Source organism: Corvus hawaiiensis, chromosome 1, assembly GCF_020740725.1.
Source record: "Corvus hawaiiensis isolate bCorHaw1 chromosome 1, bCorHaw1.pri.cur, whole genome shotgun sequence".
Taxonomy (NCBI): domain Eukaryota; kingdom Metazoa; phylum Chordata; class Aves; order Passeriformes; family Corvidae; genus Corvus; species Corvus hawaiiensis.
This window is the reverse complement of record NC_063213.1, coordinates 92,534,444-92,558,207: the sequence shown is the minus strand read 5'-3', so window position 1 is coordinate 92,558,207 and position 23,764 is coordinate 92,534,444. Positions and strand designations below refer to the sequence as shown.

The 23,764-nt window shown below is 53.1% G+C and overlaps 1 protein-coding gene and 6 pseudogenes across 1 annotated transcript; 4 read left to right on the top strand and 3 right to left on the bottom strand.

Annotated features, from left to right (window-relative positions):
- Nucleotides 1-1,677: 1,677 nt before the first annotated feature.
- On the top strand, nt 1,678-2,567 carry LOC125330563 (feather keratin 1-like). Its single transcript, XM_048313783.1, has 2 exons — nt 1,678-1,770; nt 2,124-2,567. Exons 1-2 carry the CDS (start codon nt 1,693-1,695, stop codon nt 2,448-2,450), a joined length of 405 nt encoding a protein of 134 aa, XP_048169740.1. The 5' UTR covers nt 1,678-1,692; the 3' UTR covers nt 2,451-2,567.
- Nucleotides 2,568-5,425: 2,858 nt separating this feature from the next.
- Nucleotides 5,426-6,262, bottom strand: LOC125334628 (annotated as a pseudogene).
- Nucleotides 6,263-7,441: 1,179 nt separating this feature from the next.
- LOC125330572 lies at nt 7,442-8,634 on the top strand (annotated as a pseudogene).
- A 2,929-nt stretch (nt 8,635-11,563) lies between these two features.
- LOC125334623 lies at nt 11,564-12,464 on the bottom strand (annotated as a pseudogene).
- Nucleotides 12,465-14,665: 2,201 nt separating this feature from the next.
- On the top strand, nt 14,666-15,878 carry LOC125330575 (annotated as a pseudogene).
- Nucleotides 15,879-18,820: 2,942 nt separating this feature from the next.
- LOC125334618 lies at nt 18,821-19,721 on the bottom strand (annotated as a pseudogene).
- A 2,201-nt stretch (nt 19,722-21,922) lies between these two features.
- On the top strand, nt 21,923-23,135 carry LOC125330582 (annotated as a pseudogene).
- The last annotated feature ends 629 nt before the right edge of the window (nt 23,136-23,764 follow it).

Here is a 23,764-nt window from a genome sequence, read left to right as displayed (position 1 = left end):
CAAGTCCAAGGATTTCTTGTGCAGGAACACATCGGTATGGGCAGGAATCAAGGCTCAAGTTGACCCATGTGGAGTTCTGTACTTCCTCACTGCCTGAGGGATGTGTTGGCTCTGAGACAGCACCTTCTCTTCCCCCTCTCTTCACCCCATGATGCACTTTGGCTGCACTCTTTGCACCGTGACGTAGAGGACACAGAAAGTCCTGCCACACATTGTCAATTCTGAGAACACCCTGAGCTGTGGCAGTGCTGCCGAGCAGGTCAGGCTGAGGACAATGGCCTTTGGGCTGCCTGGAGCTGTGGGTCTGGGCACAGCCCAGTGCTTGAAGATGGTTTTCCAGGGCTAGGATGGAGCTGCCCTTGCTGAAGGGGAATTCAGCCCTGCCTGGGACAAAGCCTGCAGACATCACACCTTCCTGGCTTGGCCTCACACCAAAATTAGAGCCTGACTCACCATGGGTCAGGAGAGTCTCTCTTTGGAAATTTGCCTACTGAAGGCATTCCCTTTCCCTCCTGGGTAGCGTCCCAGCTGCCTCCATGTCTGCAGGGCAGGGAAGTGCATCAGTCCTTGGTGTAGTTTGAAAGCCGGATTTGCATCCAGGGTGCTTCTGCTGCGCACATGTCCCTGAGCACTTCATGTTGGATTTCGTAGTGATTTTTTCTATCACCTTTCCAGATATCGAGGCAAGTCTGACTGGCCTGTTATTCCCTGACTCCTCTTTCATGCCCCTCGTGAAGACAAGACACTCACTGGCTTTCTTCCAGTTCTCAGGTGCATTCCATGGTTGCTGTGACTTTCAAAGGGAGTTGAGAAAGGCTTTGTACTGGAACCAGTGAACACATAACATCAATTCACAGACACTCATTTCAGACCAGTGTATTTGAATGTTCCCCCATCGGATTCTGTTCTGCTTGAGGAAGCCTTTTCTGTTCTAGATGTTCCAAGGAGTATCAGGAGCCTCAATTCCTGACAGCAATTCCTGATGGTAAAAACCAAGGACAGGAACCTTTGAGGATCTCCACCTTTCCTGTATCCCCTGCCCTCAGGGAAGCTGCCCTGTTGAATACTGGGGCTGCCTTTGGCCAAGGCTCCCTTTACTGATGACCTGTCTGGAGAAGACCTTCTTATTGCCCCTCCTTTGCCTGTTTCAACTCCAGGTGGGCTTTGGCTTTCCTAACGCCTGGCAAACATCCCCTCCAGAGCAAAGGGCATCAAGAGGAAGAGAGATGAAACATTGGCATGGCCTGGCTGCCTAGAGATGCTGCAGCTTGTGACCCTTGAAGAGAGCAGAGAGAGAGGGAAAAGACAGAAGCAAGTGAAATGTCCATAAAAAGCGCAGTATTTGGATGCTCTCTAACATGCGGTGCAAGACAGGGCCTCTTCCTGCAAGGGATATTGCAAAGAGTTGCTTTTCACTGCCCAAGACCAACATTCCCTGCCTTCGTGGGACCCTTCCAGCACTTGGGTGATGTGCCCCCACTGACATGACTCTGCCTGGGATATCCTTTGGCTTCTCATCACAGAACATGAAAGGATCCTGCAATGCAGGGCAGGAATGTCAGAAATGAGGAAATGAAATGGCAGCGTAGATGGAAACAAAGGTGAATCACTACCACTGTGTGGGGTATTTTCCTTTGAAGATGAGTCTGTTGAAAAATTACTGCCCTTGTGCAGGACTGTGGGCCTGGGGCAATGCAAGAGCTGTATAAAAGCAGGGTCTTCTCCGCACTCTCACATTCACTCCACTCACCTCCATCTCCTTGGAACAAGGTGAGTTTGAAGCCCATACTTCATTTTCTCCTTCTTCTCTGCGATTTCTCTACACATACCTGTGACTTTGTCCCATGCGGGATCTTGGAGATGCTTTTTGTGAGGGGAGGAAAGGAGGGGGAGGTGTGTGACTGCTGGGTCTTAGCAGAAGTATTGCCCCAGCTTTGGGCTGGTTGGGGATGTCCCTGGGCTTGAGCTCTTGATGGGGTTTGTGTGAGGGGAAGAGCTCATGTGCCTCCACAAACAGCCTCCAGCTCTTATTCCCAGCTCATGCCTTTGCTCCCTCATGGTGTGATGACAGTTGGATCCTTACGCACTCCTTGTACTCTGGTCCTCTCTGCTCTCTGTTCCAGGTGCACCTGCAGCCCCAAGACATGTCCTGCTACACCCCGTGCCGGCCCTGCCAGCCCTGCGGCCCCACCCCGCTGGCCAACAGCTGCAATGAGCCCTGTGTCCGGCAGTGCCAGGACTCCACCGTCATCATCGAACCCTCTCCTGTGGTGGTGACCCTGCCTGGCCCCATCCTCAGCTCCTTCCCACAGAACACCGTGGTGGGATCCTCCACCTCCGCTGCTGTTGGCAGCATCCTCAGCTCTCAGGGAGTGCCCATCAGCTCCGGGGGCTTTGGCCTCTCAGGCTTGGGCAGTGGCCTCTGTGGCACGAGGTGTCTCCCCTGCTAAAGCTGCTGGCGATGGCCCTGGGGAAGGAAGCCAGGGATGCAGAGGGTGGAACCGCCCTGGGGACGAAGCATCGGCTTGTTGCTTCCTGAGGGACTGAGCCAGCCCAGCCCATGCCTTGCAGAAGGACAGGGCCAGCCTGGGCTCTCGGGAAGCACGGCCCATCCCTGCCTGTGCCCTCTGCCACTCTCTCCTTTCCCTCCTGTGTCCTTGTTGCCTTGTGCTCCCCTGGGCTGTGAGCCGCACTCAGCCATCCTGGGGAGGAGCTGCTGGCCCTGCTCCCTCTCTGGATCAGGCAGATCTCTGCTGGGATCTCTGCCACAGACATGTGATAGAGATTCTTAGGTGACCCTGGTGTTGTCTGCACTGAGGCTTCCACTCAGAGTGACCTTGTTTGTTCTCTTTTGACTCATTAAATTTCTGTTGCATCCCAGCCCATGCCTCTGTGTCATCCTTTCCCTGTTATTGGTCTCCCAAGATTCCCAGGGAGAGAAGTGTTGCTCTGGAATGGTTCTGTGAGACAGATTCAGGAGAAGGTGTCTCAGTGCCTTTTAGGACAGGAGAGTTAAATGTGCTTTATCACAGTATTGCTGCTTTCTAACCTTCTCCATGTGTCTGTGTTACGACCCACTGCAGAAGGTGGGGGGTAACGCAGGTTCTTGCTAATACATCCCTTGAGATTGATTAGAGAGAACCAATACTGAATGCTCCGTGTTTGTAAGTTCACACATGGAGGGTTTATTGTAGAACAATGTGATTGCACAGGAAGACACGTCTGTAGCCATTTTGGTTATTATTCTCTATAGCAACACAACAACATGAAAGCACTGCAAGATGAAAATGCAACCACATCACCCAGGGACGTGCACAAGGCAAAATAAAGGAAGAGAGATAAAGGGCAAGCTTGTGAAAATCTCTGCAACCATAGGCCCTGTGATGAGACTTGGTTGCTGCGCAGTCTTGGTCAAAGTGGTTGCAGACTGGACCTGTCAGGTTGTGGGGGAAGTCTCAAAGAAGTGGTGCGGAAAAGTCCCTGGGAAAATCCACAGAACACAAAATCTATTGGGTTTCTATTGGGTTTATATTCACTCTGTTTCAGATATGCCCAGGTTCCTCCCCTGGAGCAGGGAACTTCACACTGCATCATGTAATGTTCAGGAGCCCTTGACACTTCTAAGACAACACAGCTGCCCATCACACCCAGCTCAGTTGCATTGTTTTTGGCCCAATATGGCTCATCAGCAGAGATGAACAGTCAGGCCACACACGAATGTCCTGGTGCTTCCCCTGCGGGAGGAGATGGACCCCCACAACCCAGTGGTCTGTGCAAGGGAGGGCAACTTAGAGTGACAGGAGGCACCAGCATCCACCTCCTATCTTGTTTGAAGCCCATCATTCACCCTCTGTCTTATTAGATCAGAGGTTGGCCATCCAAAGCTCACCTCCCCCAGTTCACCAAAGCACCCTGGTCTCCACAAATGGGGGAATGTTTTGAGTCATTATCCCTTAAGAGTTCAGTGTCTCACAGGTGGATAGAATGAACCAAACCTCTCCACTGACCCTGTCTACTCCAAGAATATTATCTCTCTGACCAAACCATTCTTGTCTTCATGCTCAGCAGTGCCTCTGCCTAAGTCAAATGGTCTGATCTCCTCCCAGCCACCCTGCAGTGAACTTGCGCCTCTTGGTCCTGGTGGTTCTTGCATTGCAGCCTGTGCCCAACACGGGGGATGGCAGCAGGCGAGTGCTGAGCAGAGCAGCATCATTGCTCCCACCCTTCTCCTGGTTCCACTCCTGCTCACACAGCCCAAGATGCTGGTGACAGCCCTCAGTGTCTGTGATCATCAGTGACACAGACAATGGCATTAGGTACACCCTCGTAGCACTTTCAGATGTGGTTTATTTGCCATAGGGGTATTCGGCCAAGGTGATGATCTTGGAGGTCTTTTCCAACCTTAATGATTTGTGACTCTCAACAATGACACGAAGCTGAGGGGAGCAACAGCTACACTAGAGGGGAGGGTTTAAATCCTCTTGACAGACTTGAGGGATCTTGACAGACTTGAGGAATGGTCCCATGTGGAACATGGGAACTTCAACAAAGCCAAGTGCAAGGTCCTGCCACTGCTTTGGGCAATCCTGGAAATCAATAGGGACTGTGGGGTGCATGGATGGAGAGCTGCCCCGCAGAGTAGGGCTGCAAAAATGGTCACACAGATGCATCACCCCTGCTCTGAAGGGCAGCTGAAGCAGTTGAGGTTTTTCAGTCAGGAAAAGAGCAGGGTCTGGGGGACCTTATTGCAGCCTTTCAGTACATCAAGGGGTGGTGTAAGGAAGTTGGAGACAGACATTATATCAAGTGATTGGACAAGGGGCAGGAGTTATAAACTGGAATAGGCTAGCTGGAGCTGAGGTACCCATGCCCATGGCAGGAGGTTTGGACGAGATGATCTTTAACAATCTCTTCCAATCAAACCCATTCTATGATCCCATGATAACATGGGTCTGTGAGAAGGCAGACCATGGCACTGTGTCCTTCCCTTTCAGAAACCTTTCGGATCCGTGTGATCTCCTGGAGTCTGAAGGGAATCCAGTACCTCTGTCTGGTTAGTAACATATTCACTGCGGAGTACTTATGTCACAGTGTTGAGCTGAGAAAGGAAAAGAAAAAGAAGTGCAAACAAAGTGAATGTTTGTCCCTGGAATGTGTGGGGAAGCTCTATCCTCACCCAAAAAGGCAGAGAAACTGAGAACCGAGAGAGTCACTCAGTGCACACTGAGCACAGCCAATGCCAGCCTGTGTTGACAGCCAGTGCAAAACCAGCCCAACAACCCCCTCCCAGAAACACCCCAGGGCAGCCTCTCTGCCTTGGGAGAGGGTCTGCAGGGCAAAGGATGACACAAAGGCATGGGCTGGGATGCAGCAGAATTTAATGAGTCAAAAGAGGGAAAAGAGGGGGATCGAGGTGGAGGCTCCCATGCAGGGAGCAGCATTAGCAGGGGAAGCACCTCGTGCCACAGAGGCCACTGCCCAAGCCTGAGAGGCCAAAGCCCCCGGAGCTGATGGGCACTCCCTGAGAGCTGAGGATGCTGCCAACAGCAGCGGAGGTGGAGGATCCCACGGCGGTGTTCTGTGGGAAGGAGCTGAGGATGGGCCCGGGCAGGGTCACCACGACTGGGGAGGGCTGGATGGCGACGGTGGAGTCCTGGCACTGCCGGACACAGGGCTCATTGCAGCTGTTGGCCAGCGGGGTGGGGCCGCAGGGCTGGCAGGGCCGGCACGGGGTGTAGCAGGACATGTCTTGGGGCTGCAGGTGCACCTGGCAGAGAGGACAGAGAGGAGCAGAGTACAAGGAGTGGGTGTGAAGCAGCCTTTCAGCCCACCATGAGGATGACCCTGTTTCTCTCAGTGCCAAAGACTCCCCAAATCATGACAAAGTCTATGGAGATCCCCACCTGACCAGTAGCTCAGGAGACACCTCAGCCAAGCCCCAGTGTCTGTCTCTGCCACACCTTCTGCCTCCTTCCCTCACCCATGGCAAGGAGCCCCAGTGCTCAGCTGAACACAAGTAATGTGCTTAGAAATGCATTTGGTGGAGGACAAGGAGGAGGAGAAATGCTCCAGACTCACCTTATTCCCAAGGAGCTGGAGACAGGAAGAGTGGATGAGAGAGTGAGGCGAAGGAGCTGCTTTTATATTGCTCCTGAACTGCCCCAGGCCCACAGTCACTGCACAGGGGCAACAATTTTCCTACAGACTCATCTCCCAAGCACAATATCCTCCCTAATGCCACAGGGCATGTTTTGGTTTCCATCAACGCTGCCTTTTCATTTCCTCCTTTCTGACATCCCCACTAGGTCATGGGGATCCCTTTCATGTTAAAGGATGAGAAGCCCAAGGATTTGACTTGCAGGAACACATGAGGAATGGTTGGACTCAATGATCTTGGAGGTCCTTGCCAATCCTCATGATTCTCTGAGTCAATAATTCCCTGATCATTGGCAGGAATCAAGTCTCAAGCAGAGCCCTGTGCCATTGGGCTTCTCAATATCCGGGGGAGGTGTTGGGTGTCTGGACCATTCCTTGTTCCTCCCTCTCTCTCCTCACCTGTGATGTCCTTTGGCTGCACAATGTGGAGCCTGACCTGGATGACACACAAGCACAGGCCACTTTTCCAATACGTGCTGTCAGTGCTGAGAACACGTGTGACATGTGAGAGAGCTGCCAAGCACCCTTTTCCCAGTGCTTGGATGGAGCTGCCCTTGCTGAAGGGGAATTCAGCCCTGCCTGGAACAAAGCCTGCAGACATCCCACCCTCCTGCCTTGGCCTCCCACCAAAAGGCTGACACACGGCCAACCCAATATTAGAGCGTGACTTGTCACTGGTAGGGAGAGTCTCTCCCTGGAAATTTGCCTACTGAAGGCATTCCCTTGTCCTTCCTTGGGCCTTGGCTTTTGTAAACCCAACCCTGGAATACTCAGACAGCCCAGCTAATGTTCTGCATGAGCAAAGGGCATCAGGACGAAGGGAGAGGAAAGCATTTCCGTGGAGAAGCAGTGGCCAGTGGGCATTGGAGTGAGGTGAGAGCGGGGAGAGAGCAGCAGGCAGGACGTGGTGCCAGGAGAGGAGGCTCTGGATGCTCTGCTGCTCTGTGCGGGGCAGGGCAGAGCTGGGCCTGTCCCCGCAGAAGCAGCTGCCAACAGTGGCAAGGCACTGCCCCCAGCCAACATCCCCTGCGTGCACGGGACCCTCTGGCACGGGGGGCACATCCTGTGCCTGCATGGACACGCTCTGACCCCGGGTATCCTCAGGCCTCTCTTGGCACACGTGAAAGGAGCTGCAACACAGAGCAAGCACGTGAGAAATGAGGAAATGAAATGGCAGTGTTTATGGAAATCAAACCACAACGTGTGGCATTAGGGAGGATATTTTTCTTTGGAGGTGAATGTGTTGGAAAATTACTGCCCTTGTGCAGTGCCTGTGGGCCTGGGGCGGTGCAGGAGCAGTATAAAAGGGGCACCTTCTCCTCGCTCTCTCATCCACTCCTCTCACCTCCATTTCCTTGGGATCAAGGTGAGTCTGAAGCCCTTTCTTTTCTTGCTCCTTTGAGCTTTCTGATCCCCTTCTTTGCTTTAATCCCATGTGGGCTCTTGAGAACTGCTTGTCATGGGAGAGGGAAGGGGCAGAAGTTGTGCATGCAGAGAGGCTGGGTTTTGGCTGAAGTTTCTCCTGAGTTCTGGCCCAGGTGTGGAAGTGTCTGGGCTTGGTCGCTCTTTGGGAGATTTTTGGGGCCTTGAGCAAAGAGTGAGGCTGTTGGGCCTGTCTGAGCAGCCTCCTGTGGTCTTCTCCTTCTCTTTGCTTTTCTTCATCGTGGTGTGCCAACAGACTGCTCTGACATAGCCCTTCCTTGCACTCTGCTCCTCAATGTCTTGTCTGCCAGGTGCACCTGCAGCCCCAAGACATGTCCTGCTTCACCCCGTGCCGGCCCTGCCAGCCCTGCGGCCCCACCCCGCTGGCCAACAGCTGCAATGAGCCCTGTGTCCGGCAGTGCCAGGATTCCACCGTCGTCATCGAACCCTCTCCTGTGGTGGTGACCCTGCCCGGGCCCATCCTCAGCTCCTTCCCACAGAACACCGTGGTGGGATCCTCCACCTCGGCTGCTGTTGGCAGCATCCTCAGCTCTCAGGGAGTGCCCATCAGCTCCGGGGGCTTTGGCCTCTCAGGCTTGGGCAGTGGCCTCTGTGGCACGAGGGGCCTTCCCTGCTAAAGCTGCTGGCGATGGCCCTGGGGAAGGAAGCCAGGGATGCAGAGGGTGGAACCGCCCTGGGGACGAAGCATCGGCTTGTTGCTTCCTGAGGGACTGAGCCAGCCCAGCCCATGCCTTGCAGAAGGACAGGGCCAGCCTGGGCTCTCGGGAAGCACGGCCCATCCCTGCCTGTGCCCTCTGCCACTCTCTCCTTTCCCTCCTGTGTCCTTGTTGCCTTGTGCTCCCCTGGGCTGTGAGCCACACTCAGCCATCCTGGGGAGGAGCTGCTGGCTCCACCGCCTGTGTGGGCACCTGCTTGGAAAGCACCCCTTGGAAAACAATGGACTATTGTTTGCCTCTGGTGCTCTCTGCATTGTTATCTCAGCTTGGATTGACCTAATTTTCCTGTTTAGACTCATTAAAGTTCTTGTGCATTGCAGCCCATGTCTTTCTCTCATTTATTTCCCTGAAGATCCTCTCCCAACACACCCCAAAAGAGAGATGTTGCTCAGGGCTGGTTGTGGGAGGGCCTTGTGGGGGGATGATTTTGCACAGGATGTTAAGAAAAGCTCAATTTAAATATTCTTAGTCATGCAATGGGTAACTCTGTTTTTTAATTTTCTCTACTGACCCGGGGCTGGAGAGCATGGCCGGATGCTCTTCAATGATCATAATGACAAGAGAGATGATTTTTGGTCTCCCCATAAGCTTTCTCTTCCCTACACTCAGCAAGCCCTGGGCCTTCAGCATCTCCTCTCCAGCCAAGTGCTCCAACCTCCTCATTGTCCTGGCCACCTTACACCAAACTCGCTGCACTTGGTCCAGGTGGTTCTTGCATTGCAGCCTGTGCCCAACACCGGGGATGGCAGCAGGCGAGTGCTGAGCAGCACGACATCGTCACTCCCACCCTTCTCCTGGTTCCACTCCTGCTCACACAGCCCAGGATGGTGGTGACAGCCCCTGGTGTCAGGGAGAGCAAGAGAGAGAGAGAGAGAGACTTTTTGGTTGAAATAGATTTAAGAAAGAAAGGGCCAAAAGAGAAAACCCAGGAAAGGCAACATTTAAGGAAGTTGGAGACAGACATTATATCAAGGCCTGCAGTGATTGGAGACGGAGCAAGATATTCAATGTGAAATAGGGTAGATGTAGAAGGCACAAAAGATAGAAATTTATGATGATGAGTGTGGTGAGGCACTGGAAAATATTACTTATAGAATGATGTGGTGCCCCATCCTGGGAAGGATCCAAGGTCAGGCTTAAAGGAGTTTTGATTAACCTGATGTAGTGACAGATATCCCTGTCCATGGAAAGGGGTTGGACTAGATGACCTTTACTGGATTCTTCCAGCTCCTGAAGAATGTGTAATATGTCAAGATTATCTCAATTCGGGATCATCTCTGATGTCAGCTAGTTCTGGTTCCAGCCAGGACAGGCTCAATTTTTGCAGCAGCCAGGAGAGGGCACGGCCAGGACTTGGAGGTATTTCTATACCACTTCAGGTCATTGCTGGGGCCGGGAGAGGGAAGGGAGTCTCTTCAGGAAGGAAGGGCTCTCTTGGGGTCGGGGCAGTTGTGGCTGCAGTTGGGTTGGGAGCTCCACGGTCACATTTTGGCATGTGATTCACTCTCTCTCTTGTACACTTTTGTTATTAATATTGCTGTGATTATAGTTCATTTTCTTATCTCATTGCTGCTTCCAGTAAAGTGTACCTATCTCAGCCTGTGATCTTTACTTTTTGTGCCTCCAATTCTCCTCTCCTGCCCTCCACAGTGGAGAAGGAAGGGAAGGGAACAGAGCAGCACGTGGTTGGATTTGGAGCACTAAAGTGGAGAATACCACTGTTAAACCAGGACAAAGATCTTTCTCTACTTGCCAGCCTAATCAACAAGAAAGGGGATCTAATGATTGGAACAGGCAGTGGCTGCCTCCCCTAGTCAAGGACATCTGGGAACTAACAAGGCTTAAAGATGTAGCTGTCCTGGTTTGGCCCAGGTAAGCAGGAGGGGGCATGGGCAAGACTCATGTGAATTGATACCAGCCCATGTTGGTACCTGGACGAGGTGGAGGGGGGAGAGGGAGAGGGACCCTCTGGCTTCCAGGAAGAAGGGTGTTCCTTCCATTGGGAAAAAGCCTGGGGGATGAAACCATCTGGACTTGTTTAACTTTCCTGTAAATATTTTCTTTGTCTTACACCTTTTGTTTTTAATATTGTGGCAGTTACTGTTAGTTTTCTTATCTCGTTGCTGTTTCCAGTAAATTGTTCTTATCTCAACCCATGACCTTTGACATTTGTGCTTCCATCTGGAGGGGAAGGGGAAGGGAGTGTTGGCCTGGAGTTTTTTTTAGCGGGACTACTAAATTGGAGAATACCATTCCTAAAACACAACAGTAGTAAATCAAGATGTTGTGCGCCAGTGGAGCAGATTGCAGTTAGCATGTCTTCCTCCCAGACATCTTGTATGGAACTCAGTAACCAACCCCAATAGAGGGGCTGCACTTGGAAAGCTTCTACCTCTGAATTTCTGGGTACAAATAATGGTATGAAGAGTCTGGTGGGTATGCTTGATTTGGGGAATTCCACCGAGAACCCAGGCTTGTGCAACTCTGACATAAATAATCAGGTTCTCTTTGGAGTGTGTGATTATTGAGTTATTGCACAGTGGGCAACAAATCTGATTTTGTGGGCAACACAATCAAACCCATTCTGTGATTCCATGGTAACAGGAGTCTGTGTGAAGGCAGCCCACTGCTCTGTGTCCCTCATTTTGGGAATCCTGTGGTTAGGATGGGATCTCCTGGAGTCTGAGGGAAGCTGGTGCCTCCATCTTGTCAGTGCCACATTGACTGCTGAGTCCTTGTGTCAACTGTTCAGCTTAAAGAGGAAAGGGAAAAGAGGTGCATGGCTGTCCCTGGACTATGTAGGGAAATTTTATTCTGTTCTAGGGTTATTCTATTCTATTCTATTCTATTCTATTCTATTCTATTCTATTCTATTCTATTCTATTCCATGCCATTCCATTCCATTCCATTCCATTCCATTCCATTCCATGCAGCCCTGCCAAGGAAGACTTGGGGGTGCCTGTGGGATGATAGGCTTGTCACAAACCAGAACTGTGCTCTGGCAGCCCAGAAAGCCAACTGTGTCCTGGGCTACATCAAAACCATCTTGGGCAGCTGGACAAGGGAGGGATTCAGGGAAACTGAGAACCCAGAGAGTCACTCAGTGCACACTGAGCACAGCCAATGCCAGCCTGTGTTGACAGCCAGTGCAAAACCAGCCCAACAACCCCCTCCCAGAAACACCCCAGGGCAGCCTCTCTGCCTTGGGAGAGGGTCTGCAGGGCAAAGGATGACACAAAGGCATGGGCTGGGATGCAGCAGAATTTAATGAGTCAAAAGAGGGAAAAGAGGGGGATCGAGGTGGAGGCTCCCGTGCAGGGAGCAGCATTAGCAGGGGAAGCACCTCGTGCCACAGAGGCCACTGCCCAAGCCTGAGAGGCCAAAGCCCCCGGAGCTGATGGGCACTCCCTGAGAGCTGAGGATGCTGCCAACAGCAGCGGAGGTGGAGGATCCCACGGCGGTGTTCTGTGGGAAGGAGCTGAGGATGGGCCCGGGCAGGGTCACCACGACTGGGGAGGGCTGGATGGCGACGGTGGAGTCCTGGCACTGCCGGACACAGGGCTCATTGCAGCTGTTGGCCAGCGGGGTGGGGCCGCAGGGCTGGCAGGGCCGGCACGGGGTGTAGCAGGACATGTCTTGGGGCTGCAGGTGCACCTGGCAGAGAGGACAGAGAGGAGCAGAGTACAAGGAGTGGGTGTGAAGCAGCCTTTCAGCCCACCATGAGGATGACCCTGTTTCTCTCAGTGCCAAAGACTCCCCAAATCATGACAAAGTCTATGGAGATCCCCACCTGACCAGTAGCTCAGGAGACACCTCAGCCAAGCCCCAGTGTCTGTCTCTGCCACACCTTCTGCCTCCTTCCCTCACCCATGGCAAGGAGCCCCAGTGCTCAGCTGAACACAAGTAATGTGCTTAGAAATGCATTTGGTGGAGGACAAGGAGGAGGAGAAATGCTCCAGACTCACCTTATTCCCAAGGAGCTGGAGACAGGAAGAGTGGATGAGAGAGTGAGGCGAAGGAGCTGCTTTTATATTGCTCCTGAACTGCCCCAGGCCCACAGTCACTGCACAGGGGCAACAATTTTCCTACAGACTCATCTCCCAAGCACAATATCCTCCCTAATGCCACAGGGCATGTTTTGGTTTCCATCAACGCTGCCTTTTCATTTCCTCCTTTCTGACATCCCCACTAGGTCATGGGGATCCCTTTCATGTTAAAGGATGAGAAGCCCAAGGATTTGACTTGCAGGAACACATGAGGAATGGTTGGACTCAATGATCTTGGAGGTCCTTGCCAATCCTCATGATTCTCTGAGTCAATAATTCCCTGATCATTGGCAGGAATCAAGTCTCAAGCAGAGCCCTGTGCCATTGGGCTTCTCAATATCCGGGGGAGGTGTTGGGTGTCTGGACCATTCCTTGTTCCTCCCTCTCTCTCCTCACCTGTGATGTCCTTTGGCTGCACAATGTGGAGCCTGACCTGGATGACACACAAGCACAGGCCACTTTTCCAATACGTGCTGTCAGTGCTGAGAACACGTGTGACATGTGAGAGAGCTGCCAAGCACCCTTTTCCCAGTGCCTGGATGGAGCTGCCCTTGCTGAAGGGGAATTCAGCCCTGCCTGGAACAAAGCCTGCAGACATCCCACCCTCCTGCCTTGGCCTCCCACCAAAAGGCTGACACACGGCCAACCCAATATTAGAGCGTGACTTGTCACTGGTAGGGAGAGTCTCTCCCTGGAAATTTGCCTACTGAAGGCATTCCCTTGCCCTCCTGGGACGCATCCCAGCTGCCTCCATGTCTGGAGGGCAGGGAAGTGCAGTGCTCCTTGGTGTGTTTTGAGAGCTGGTTTTGTACCCAGGGCGCTTCGGAGCACATCCCCTCGCTGAGCATCCCCAGGCATGTGGCACTGCAGTTTCCCCAGAGATTTTGTGTGTTGTGGAAATGGAGGAGGTTTCCTGCCCTATCCAGTGGTGCTGGGTTGTTGTCTAGGCTGAGGAGGCATTTGGGGCATGGGAAAGGAGTGGATTTAAGTCCCAATGCCCAGCAGAAGCCATAGAGCTTTGGAGCCCAGGATGTGTCCCAAGCAGTGGGGAGGTATTTTCTGAAACCCCTTCTTTTGTCTCCAGAACATCCAGGAGAGCTCCCCTCCACAGCCAGATGTCTTTGACCTGGAAGATGAGTTCCCTGTGTCCATTGCTGCCCCCCATCAGAGTGTTCTCTTTTTATCCTGTGTTTTGCCTGGACCTTTCATGTTCCTTGGACCATGAGGTGCCCCTCTGGTGCTGCTGGCTTTTCCAATCTCTTTTGGTCGTCGCAGGTGCCTGTGAAGGCACATCTGACCTGCCAGATGCCTGACTGGATGGAAGTTGTCATGTTTGAAGTCCAGGGTCTGTACATTGGTACTCATATACGTCCTGACCATCTCTTCCTCCCTGTCCTCAGCTGCATTCCCTGACTGCTGGCACTAGCCAAAGGGTGTTTGGAGGTGTTTTCTTTGACTCCAGCACTTGTGTGCCTGTCACGAGGTTGCACACATTCATGTCGGTCCAGTCTGAATGTTGTTCCTCCTCTACTGTGGGGAAGGTCTCCTTATTCTGCTCTTTCTGAGGAATATCAGGATCCTGAGCCTGTGACAAGAAATGTTGCCAGTGAAGACCAAAGCCCAGAAGCCCTGGGGAGCCTTCCCCTTTCCCATAACCCCTGTCCCCAGCGAAGCTGCCCCAGTCAGCCTTGGCTCAAGCCTCCCTTTTGCTGCTGCCCTGTGTGGAAGATCTTCTTGTTTCCCACCACCAGCTTTGCTGATTCTGCTCCAGGTGGGCCTTGGCTTTGGTAAATCCAGCCCCTGGAATACTCAGACAGCCCAGCTAATGTTCTGCATCAGCAAAGGGCATCAGGACGAAGGGAGAGGAAAGCATTTCCGTGGAGAAGCAGTGGCCAGTGGGCATTGGAGTGAGGTGAGAGCGGGGAGAGAGCAGCAGGCAGGACGTGGTGCCAGGAGAGGAGGCTCTGGATGCTCTGCTGCTCTGTGCGGGGCAGGGCAGAGCTGGGCCTGTCCCCGCAGAAGCAGCTGCCAACAGTGGCAAGGCACTGCCCCCAGCCAACATCCCCTGCGTGCACGGGACCCTCTGGCACGGGGGGCACATCCTGTGCCTGCATGGACACGCTCTGACCCCGGGTATCCTCAGGCCTCGCATGGCACACGTGAAAGGAGCTGCAACACAGAGCAAGCACGTGAGAAATGAGGAAATGAAATGGCAGTGTTTATGGAAATCAAACCACAACGTGTGGCGTTAGGGAGGATATTTTTCTTTGGAGGTGAATGTGTTGGAAAATTACTGCCCTTGTGCAGTGCCTGTGGGCCTGGGGCGGTGCAGGAGCAGTATAAAAGGGGCACCTTCTCCTCGCTCTCTCATCCACTCCTCTCACCTCCATTTCCTTGGGATCAAGGTGAGTCTGAAGCCCTTTCTTTTCTTGCTCCTTTGAGCTTTCTGATCCCCTTCTTTGCTTTAATCCCATGTGGGCTCTTGAGAACTGCTTGTCATGGGAGAGGGAAGGGGCAGAAGTTGTGCATGGAGAGAGGCTGGGTTTTGGCTGAAGTTTCTCCTGAGTTCTGGCCCAGGTGTGGAAGTGTCTGGGCTTGGTTGCTCTTTGGGAGATTCTTGGGGGCTTGAGCAAAGAGTGAGGCTGTTGGGCCTGTCTGAGCAGCCTCCTGTGGTCTTCTCCTTCTCTTTGCTTTTCTTCATCGTGGTGTGCCAACAGACTGCTCTGATATAGCCCTTCCTTGCACTCTGCTCCTCAATGTCCTGTCTGCCAGGTGCACCTGCAGCCCCAAGACATGTCCTGCTACACCCCGTGCCGGCCCTGCCAGCCCTGCGGCCCCACCCCGCTGGCCAACAGCTGCAATGAGCCCTGTGTCCGGCAGTGCCAGGACTCCACCGTCATCATCGAACCCTCTCCTGTGGTGGTGACGCTGCCCGGGCCCATCCTCAGCTCCTTCCCACAGAACACCGTGGTGGGATCCTCCACCTCGGCTGCTGTTGGCAGCATCCTCAGCTCTCAGGGAGTGCCCATCAGCTCCGGGGGCTTTGGCCTCTCAGGCTTGGGCAGTGGCCTCTGTGGCACGAGGTGCTTCCCCTGCTAAAGCTGCTGGCGATGGCCCTGGGGAAGGAAGCCAGGGATGCACAGGGTGGAACCGCCCTGGGGACGCAGCATCGGCTTGTTGCTTCCTGAGGGACTGAGCCAGCCCAGCCCATGCCTTGCAGAAGGACAGGGCCAGCCTGGGCTCTCGGGAAGCACGGCCCATCCCTGCCTGTGCCCTCTGCCACTCTCTCCTTTCCCTCCTGTGTCCTTGTTGCCTTGTGCTCCCCTGGGCTGTGAGCCGCACTCAGCCATCCTGGGGAGGAGCTGCTGGCTCCACCGCCTGTGTGGGCACCTGCTTGGAAAGCACCCCTTGGAAAACAATGGACTGTTGTTTGCCCCTGGTGCTCTCTGCATTGGCATCTCAGCTTGGATTGACCTAATTTTCCTGTTTAGACTCATTAAAGTTCTTGTGCATTGCAGCCCATGTCTTTCTCTCATTTATTCCCCTGAAGATCCTCTCCCAACATGCCCAGAAAGAGAGATGTTGCTCAGGGCTGGTTGTGGGAGGGCCTTGTGGGGGGATGATTTTGCACAGGATGTTAAGAAAGGCTCAATTTAAATATTCTTAGTCATGCAATGGGTAACTCTGTTTTTTAATTTTCTCTACTGACTTGGGGCTGGAGAGCATGGCTGGATGCTCTTCAATGATCATAATGACAAGAGAGATGATTTTTGGTCTCCCCATAAGCTTTCTCTTCCCTACACTCAGCAAGCCCTGGGCCTTCAGCATCTCCTCTCCAGCCAAGTGCTCCAACCTCCTCACTGTCCTGGCCACCTTACACCAAACTCGCTGCACTTGGTCCAGGTGGTTCTTGCATTGCAGCCTGTGCCCAACACCGGGGATGGCAGCAGGCGAGTGCTGAGCAGCACGACATCGTCGCTCCCACCCTTCTCCTGGTTCCACTCCTGCTCACACAGCCCAGGATGGTGGTGACCGCCCTCAGTGTCAGGGAGAGCAAGAGAGAGAGAGAGAGAGAGAGAGACAGACAGACAGACAGACTTTTTGGTTGAAATAGATTTAAGAAAGAAAGGGCCAAAAAGAGAAAACCCAGGAAAGGCGACATTTAAGGAAGTTGGAGACAGACATTATATCAAGGCCTGCAGTGATTGGAGACGGAGCAAGATATTCAATGTGAAATAGGGTAGATGTAGAAGGCACAAAAGATAGAAATTTATGATGATGAGTGTGGTGAGGCACTGGAAAATATTACTTATAGAATGATGTGGTGCCCCATCCTGGGAAGGATCCAAGGTCAGGCTTAAAGGACTTTTGATTAAGCTAATGTAGTGACAGATATCCCTGTCCATGGAAAGGGGTTGGACTAGATGACCTTTACTGGATTCTTCCAGCTCCTGAAGAATGTGTAATATGTCAAGATTATCTCAATTCGGGATCATCTCTGATGTCAGCTAGTTCTGGTTCCAGCCAGGACAGGCTCAATTTTTGCAGCAGCCAGGAGAGGGCACGGCCAGGACTTGGAGGTATTTCTATACCACTTCAGGTCATTGCTGGGGCCGGGAGAGGGAAGGGAGTCTCTTCAGGAAGGAAGGGCTCTCTTGGGGTCGGGGCAGTTGTGGCTGCAGTTGGGTTGGGAGCTCCACGGTCACATTTTGGCATGTGATTCACTCTCTCTCTTGTACACTTTTGTTATTAATATTGCTGTGATTATAGTTCATTTTCTTATCTCATTGCTGCTTCCAGTAAAGTGTACCTATCTCAGCCTGTGATCTTTGCTTTTTGTGCCTCCAATTCTCCTCTCCTGCCCTCCACAGTGGAGAAGGAAGGGAAGGGAACAGAGCAGCACGTGGTTGGATTTGGAGCACTAAAGTGGAGAATACCACTGTTAAACCAGGACAAAGATCTTTCTCTACTTGCCAGCCTAATCAACAAGAAAGGGGATCTAATGATTGGAACAGGCAGTGGCTGCCTCCCCTAGTCAAGGACATCTGGGAACTAACAAGGCTTAAAGATGTAGCTGTCCTGGTTTGGCCCAGGTAAGCAGGAGGGGGCATGGGCAAGACTCATGTGAATTGATACCAGCCCATGTTGGTACCTGGACGAGGTGGAGGGGGGAGAGGGAGAGGGACCCTCTGGCTTCCAGGAAGAAGGGTGTTCCTTCCATTGGGAAAAAGCCTGGGGGATGAAACCATCTGGACTTGTTTAACTTTCCTGTAAATATTTTCTTTGTCTTACACCTTTTGTTTTTAATATTGTGGCAGTTACTGTTAGTTTTCTTATCTCGTTGCTGTTTCCAGTAAATTGTTCTTATCTCAACCCGTGACCTTTGACATTTGTGCTTCCATCTGGAGGGGAAGGGGAAGGGAGTGTTGGCCTGGAGTTTTTTTTAGCGGGACTACTAAATTGGAGAATACCATTCCTAAAACACAACAGTAGTAAATCAAGATGTTGTGCGCCAGTGGAGCAGATTGCAGTTAGCATGTCTTCCTCCCAGACATCTTGTATGGAACTCAGTAACCAACCCCAATAGAGGGGCTGCACTTGGAAAGCTTCTACCTCTGAATTTCTGGGTACAAATAATGGTATGAAGAGTCTGGTGGGTATGCTTGATTTGGGGAATTCCACCGAGAACCCAGGCTTGTGCAACTCTGACATAAATAATCAGGTTCTCTTTGGAGTGTGTGATTATTGAGTTATTGCACAGTGGGCAACAAATCTGATTTTGTGGGCAACACAATCAAACCCATTCTGTGATTCCATGGTAACAGGAGTCTGTGTGAAGGCAGCCCACTGCTCTGTGTCCCTCATTTTGGGAATCCTGTGGTTAGGATGGGATCTCCTGGAGTCTGAGGGAAGCTGGTGCCTCCATCTTGTCAGTGCCACATTGACTGCTGAGTCCTTGTGTCAACTGTTCAGCTTAAAGAGGAAAGGGAAAAGAGGTGCATGGCTGTCCCTGGACTATGTAGGGAAATTTTATTCTGTTCTAGGGTTATTCTATTCTATTCTATTCTATTCTATTCTATTCTATTCTATTCTATTCCATGCCATTCCATTCCATTCCATTCCATTCCATTCCATTCCATGCAGCCCTGCCAAGGAAGACTTGGGGGTGCCTGTGGGATGATAGGCTTGTCACAAACCAGAACTGTGCTCTGGCAGCCCAGAAAGCCAACTGTGTCCTGGGCTACATCAAAACCATCTTGGGCAGCTGGACAAGGGAGGGATTCAGGGAAACTGAGAACCCAGAGAGTCACTCAGTGCACACTGAGCACAGCCAATGCCAGCCTGTGTTGACAGCCAGTGCAAAACCAGCCCAACAACCCCCTCCCAGAAACACCCCAGGGCAGCCTCTCTGCCTTGGGAGAGGGTCTGCAGGGCAAAGGATGACACAAAGGCATGGGCTGGGATGCAGCAGAATTTAATGAGTCAAAAGAGGGAAAAGAGGGGGATCGAGGTGGAGGCTCCCGTGCAGGGAGCAGCATTAGCAGGGGAAGCACCTCGTGCCACAGAGGCCACTGCCCAAGCCTGAGAGGCCAAAGCCCCCGGAGCTGATGGGCACTCCCTGAGAGCTGAGGATGCTGCCAACAGCAGCGGAGGTGGAGGATCCCACGGCGGTGTTCTGTGGGAAGGAGCTGAGGATGGGCCCGGGCAGGGTCACCACAACTGGGGAGGGCTGGATGGCCACGGTGGAGTCCTGGCACTGCCGGACACAGGGCTCATTGCAGCTGTTGGCCAGCGGGGTGGGGCCGCAGGGCTGGCAGGGCCGGCACGGGGTGTAGCAGGACATGTCTTGGGGCTGCAGGTGCACCTGGCAGAGAGGACAGAGAGGAGCAGAGTACAAGGAGTGGGTGTGAAGCAGCCTTTCAGCCCACCATGAGGATGACCCTGTTTCTCTCAGTGCCAAAGACTCCCCAAATCATGACAAAGTCTATGGAGATCCCCACCTGACCAGTAGCTCAGGAGACACCTCAGCCAAGCCCCAGTGTCTGTCTCTGCCACACCTTCTGCCTCCTTCCCTCACCCATGGCAAGGAGCCCCAGTGCTCAGCTGAACACAAGTAATGTGCTTAGAAATGCATTTGGTGGAGGACAAGGAGGAGGAGAAATGCTCCAGACTCACCTTATTCCCAAGGAGCTGGAGACAGGAAGAGTGGATGAGAGAGTGAGGCGAAGGAGCTGCTTTTATATTGCTCCTGAACTGCCCCAGGCCCACAGTCACTGCACAGGGGCAACAATTTTCCTACAGACTCATCTCCCAAGCACAATATCCTCCCTAATGCCACAGGGCATGTTTTGGTTTCCATCAACGCTGCCTTTTCATTTCCTCCTTTCTGACATCCCCACTAGGTCATGGGGATCCCTTTCATGTTAAAGGATGAGAAGCCCAAGGATTTGACTTGCAGGAACACATGAGGAATGGTTGGACTCAATGATCTTGGAGGTCCTTGCCAATCCTCATGATTCTCTGAGTCAATAATTCCCTGATCATTGGCAGGAATCAAGTCTCAAGCAGAGCCCTGTGCCATTGGGCTTCTCAATATCCGGGGGAGGTGTTGGGTGTCTGGACCATTCCTTGTTCCTCCCTCTCTCTCCTCACCTGTGATGTCCTTTGGCTGCACAATGTGGAGCCTGACCTGGATGACACACAAGCACAGGCCACTTTTCCAATACGTGCTGTCAGTGCTGAGAACACGTGTGACATGTGAGAGAGCTGCCAAGCACCCTTTTCCCAGTGCCTGGATGGAGCTGCCCTTGCTGAAGGGGAATTCAGCCCTGCCTGGAACAAAGCCTGCAGACATCCCACCCTCCTGCCTTGGCCTCCCACCAAAAGGCTGACACACGGCCAACCCAATATTAGAGCGTGACTTGTCACTGGTAGGGAGAGTCTCTCCCTGGAAATTTGCCTACTGAAGGCATTCCCTTTCCCTCCTGGGTCGCATCCCAGCTGCCTCCATGTCTGGAGGGCAGGGAAGTGCAGTGCTCCTTGGTGTGTTTTGAGAGCTGGTTTTGTACCCAGGGCGCTTCGGAGCACATCCCCTCGCTGAGCATCCCCAGGCATGTGGCACTGCAGTTTCCCCAGAGATTTTGTGTGTTGTGGAAATGGAGGAGGTTTCCTGCCCTATCCAGTGGTGCTGGGTTGTTGTCTAGGCTGAGGAGGCATTTGGGGCATGGGAAAGGAGTGGATTTAAGTCCCAATGCCCAGCAGAAGCCATAGAGCTTTGGAGCCCAGGATGTGTCCCAAGCAGTGGGGAGGTATTTTCTGAAACCCCTTCTTTTGTCTCCAGAACATCCAGGAGAGCTCCCCTCCACAGCCAGATGTCTTTGACCTGGAAGATGAGTTCCCTGTGTCCATTGCTGCCCCCCATCAGAGTGTTCTCTTTTTATCCTGTGTTTTGCCTGGACCTTTCATGTTCCTTGGACCATGAGGTGCCCCTCTGGTGCTGCTGGCTTTTCCAATCTCTTTTGGTCGTCGCAGGTGCCTGTGAAGGCACATCTGACCTGCCAGATGCCTGACTGGATGGAAGTTGTCATGTTTGAAGTCCAGGGTCTGTACATTGGTACTCATATACGTCCTGACCATCTCTTCCTCCCTGTCCTCAGCTGCATTCCCTGACTGCTGGCACTAGCCAAAGGGTGTTTGGAGGTGTTTTCTTTGACTCCAGCACTTGTGTGCCTGTCACGAGGTTGCACACATTCATGTCGGTCCAGTCTGAATGTTGTTCCTCCTCTACTGTGGGGAAGGTCTCCTTATTCTGCTCTTTCTGAGGAATATCAGGATCCTGAGCCTGTGACAAGAAATGTTGCCAGTGAAGACCAAAGCCCAGAAGCCCTGGGGAGCCTTCCCCTTTCCCATAACCCCTGTCCCCAGCGAAGCTGCCCCAGTCAGCCTTGGCTCAAGCCTCCCTTTTGCTGCTGCCCTGTGTGGAAGATCTTCTTGTTTCCCACCACCAGCTTTGCTGATTCTGCTCCAGGTGGGCCTTGGCTTTGGTAAATCCAGCCCCTGGAATACTCAGACAGCCCAGCTAATGTTCTGCATCAGCAAAGGGCATCAGGACGAAGGGAGAGGAAAGCATTTCCGTGGAGAAGCAGTGGCCAGTGGGCATTGGAGTGAGGTGAGAGCGGGGAGAGAGCAGCAGGCAGGACGTGGTGCCAGGAGAGGAGGCTCTGGATGCTCTGCTGCTCTGTGCGGGGCAGGGCAGAGCTGGGCCTGTCCCCGCAGAAGCAGCTGCCAACAGTGGCAAGGCACTGCCCCCAGCCAACATCCCCTGCGTGCACGGGACCCTCTGGCACGGGGGGCACATCCTGTGCCTGCATGGACACGCTCTGACCCCGGGTATCCTCAGGCCTCGCATGGCACACGTGAAAGGAGCTGCAACACAGAGCAAGCACGTGAGAAATGAGGAAATGAAATGGCAGTGTTTATGGAAATCAAACCACAACGTGTGGCGTTAGGGAGGATATTTTTCTTTGGAGGTGAATGTGTTGGAAAATTACTGCCCTTGTGCAGTGCCTGTGGGCCTGGGGCGGTGCAGGAGCAGTATAAAAGGGGCACCTTCTCCTCGCTCTCTCATCCACTCCTCTCACCTCCATTTCCTTGGGATCAAGGTGAGTCTGAAGCCCTTTCTTTTCTTGCTCCTTTGAGCTTTCTGATCCCCTTCTTTGCTTTAATCCCATGTGGGCTCTTGAGAACTGCTTGTCATGGGAGAGGGAAGGGGCAGAAGTTGTGCATGGAGAGAGGCTGGGTTTTGGCTGAAGTTTCTCCTGAGTTCTGGCCCAGGTGTGGAAGTGTCTGGGCTTGGTTGCTCTTTGGGAGATTCTTGGGGGCTTGAGCAAAGAGTGAGGCTGTTGGGCCTGTCTGAGCAGCCTCCTGTGGTCTTCTCCTTCTCTTTGCTTTTCTTCATCGTGGTGTGCCAACAGACTGCTCTGATATAGCCCTTCCTTGCACTCTGCTCCTCAATGTCCTGTCTGCCAGGTGCACCTGCAGCCCCAAGACATGTCCTGCTACACCCCGTGCCGGCCCTGCCAGCCCTGCGGCCCCACCCCGCTGGCCAACAGCTGCAATGAGCCCTGTGTCCGGCAGTGCCAGGACTCCACCGTCATCATCGAACCCTCTCCTGTGGTGGTGACGCTGCCCGGGCCCATCCTCAGCTCCTTCCCACAGAACACCGTGGTGGGATCCTCCACCTCGGCTGCTGTTGGCAGCATCCTCAGCTCTCAGGGAGTGCCCATCAGCTCCGGGGGCTTTGGCCTCTCAGGCTTGGGCAGTGGCCTCTGTGGCACGAGGTGCTTCCCCTGCTAAAGCTGCTGGCGATGGCCCTGGGGAAGGAAGCCAGGGATGCACAGGGTGGAACCGCCCTGGGGACGCAGCATCGGCTTGTTGCTTCCTGAGGGACTGAGCCAGCCCAGCCCATGCCTTGCAGAAGGACAGGGCCAGCCTGGGCTCTCGGGAAGCACGGCCCATCCCTGCCTGTGCCCTCTGCCACTCTCTCCTTTCCCTCCTGTGTCCTTGTTGCCTTGTGCTCCCCTGGGCTGTGAGCCGCACTCAGCCATCCTGGGGAGGAGCTGCTGGCTCCACCGCCTGTGTGGGCACCTGCTTGGAAAGCACCCCTTGGAAAACAATGGACTGTTGTTTGCCCCTGGTGCTCTCTGCATTGGCATCTCAGCTTGGATTGACCTAATTTTCCTGTTTAGACTCATTAAAGTTCTTGTGCATTGCAGCCCATGTCTTTCTCTCATTTATTCCCCTGAAGATCCTCTCCCAACATGCCCAGAAAGAGAGATGTTGCTCAGGGCTGGTTGTGGGAGGGCCTTGTGGGGGGATGATTTTGCACAGGATGTTAAGAAAGGCTCAATTTAAATATTCTTAGTCATGCAATGGGTAACTCTGTTTTTTAATTTTCTCTACTGACTTGGGGCTGGAGAGCATGGCTGGATGCTCTTCAATGATCATAATGACAAGAGAGATGATTTTTGGTCTCCCCATAAGCTTTCTCTTCCCTACACTCAGCAAGCCCTGGGCCTTCAGCATCTCCTCTCCAGCCAAGTGCTCCAACCTCCTCACTGTCCTGGCCACCTTACACCAAACTCGCTGCACTTGGTCCAGGTGGTTCTTGCATTGCAGCCTGTGCCCAACACCGGGGATGGCAGCAGGCGAGTGCTGAGCAGCACGACATCGTCGCTCCCACCCTTCTCCTGGTTCCACTCCTGCTCACACAGCCCAGGATGGTGGTGACCGCCCTCAGTGTCAGGGAGAGCAAGAGAGAGAGAGAGAGAGAGAGAGACAGACAGACAGACAGACTTTTTGGTTGAAATAGATTTAAGAAAGAAAGGGCCAAAAAGAGAAAAC

Coding starts and splice junctions, on each gene's coding strand:
- LOC125330563 (XM_048313783.1), top strand. CDS start 1,693: ATGCAAGAGCTGTATAAAAGCAGGGTCTTCTCCGCACTCTCACATTCA. Junction 1,771..2,123: donor CTCCATCTCCTTGGAACAAG/GTGAGTTTGAAG, acceptor TCTCTGTTCCAG/GTGCACCTGCAGCCCCAAGA.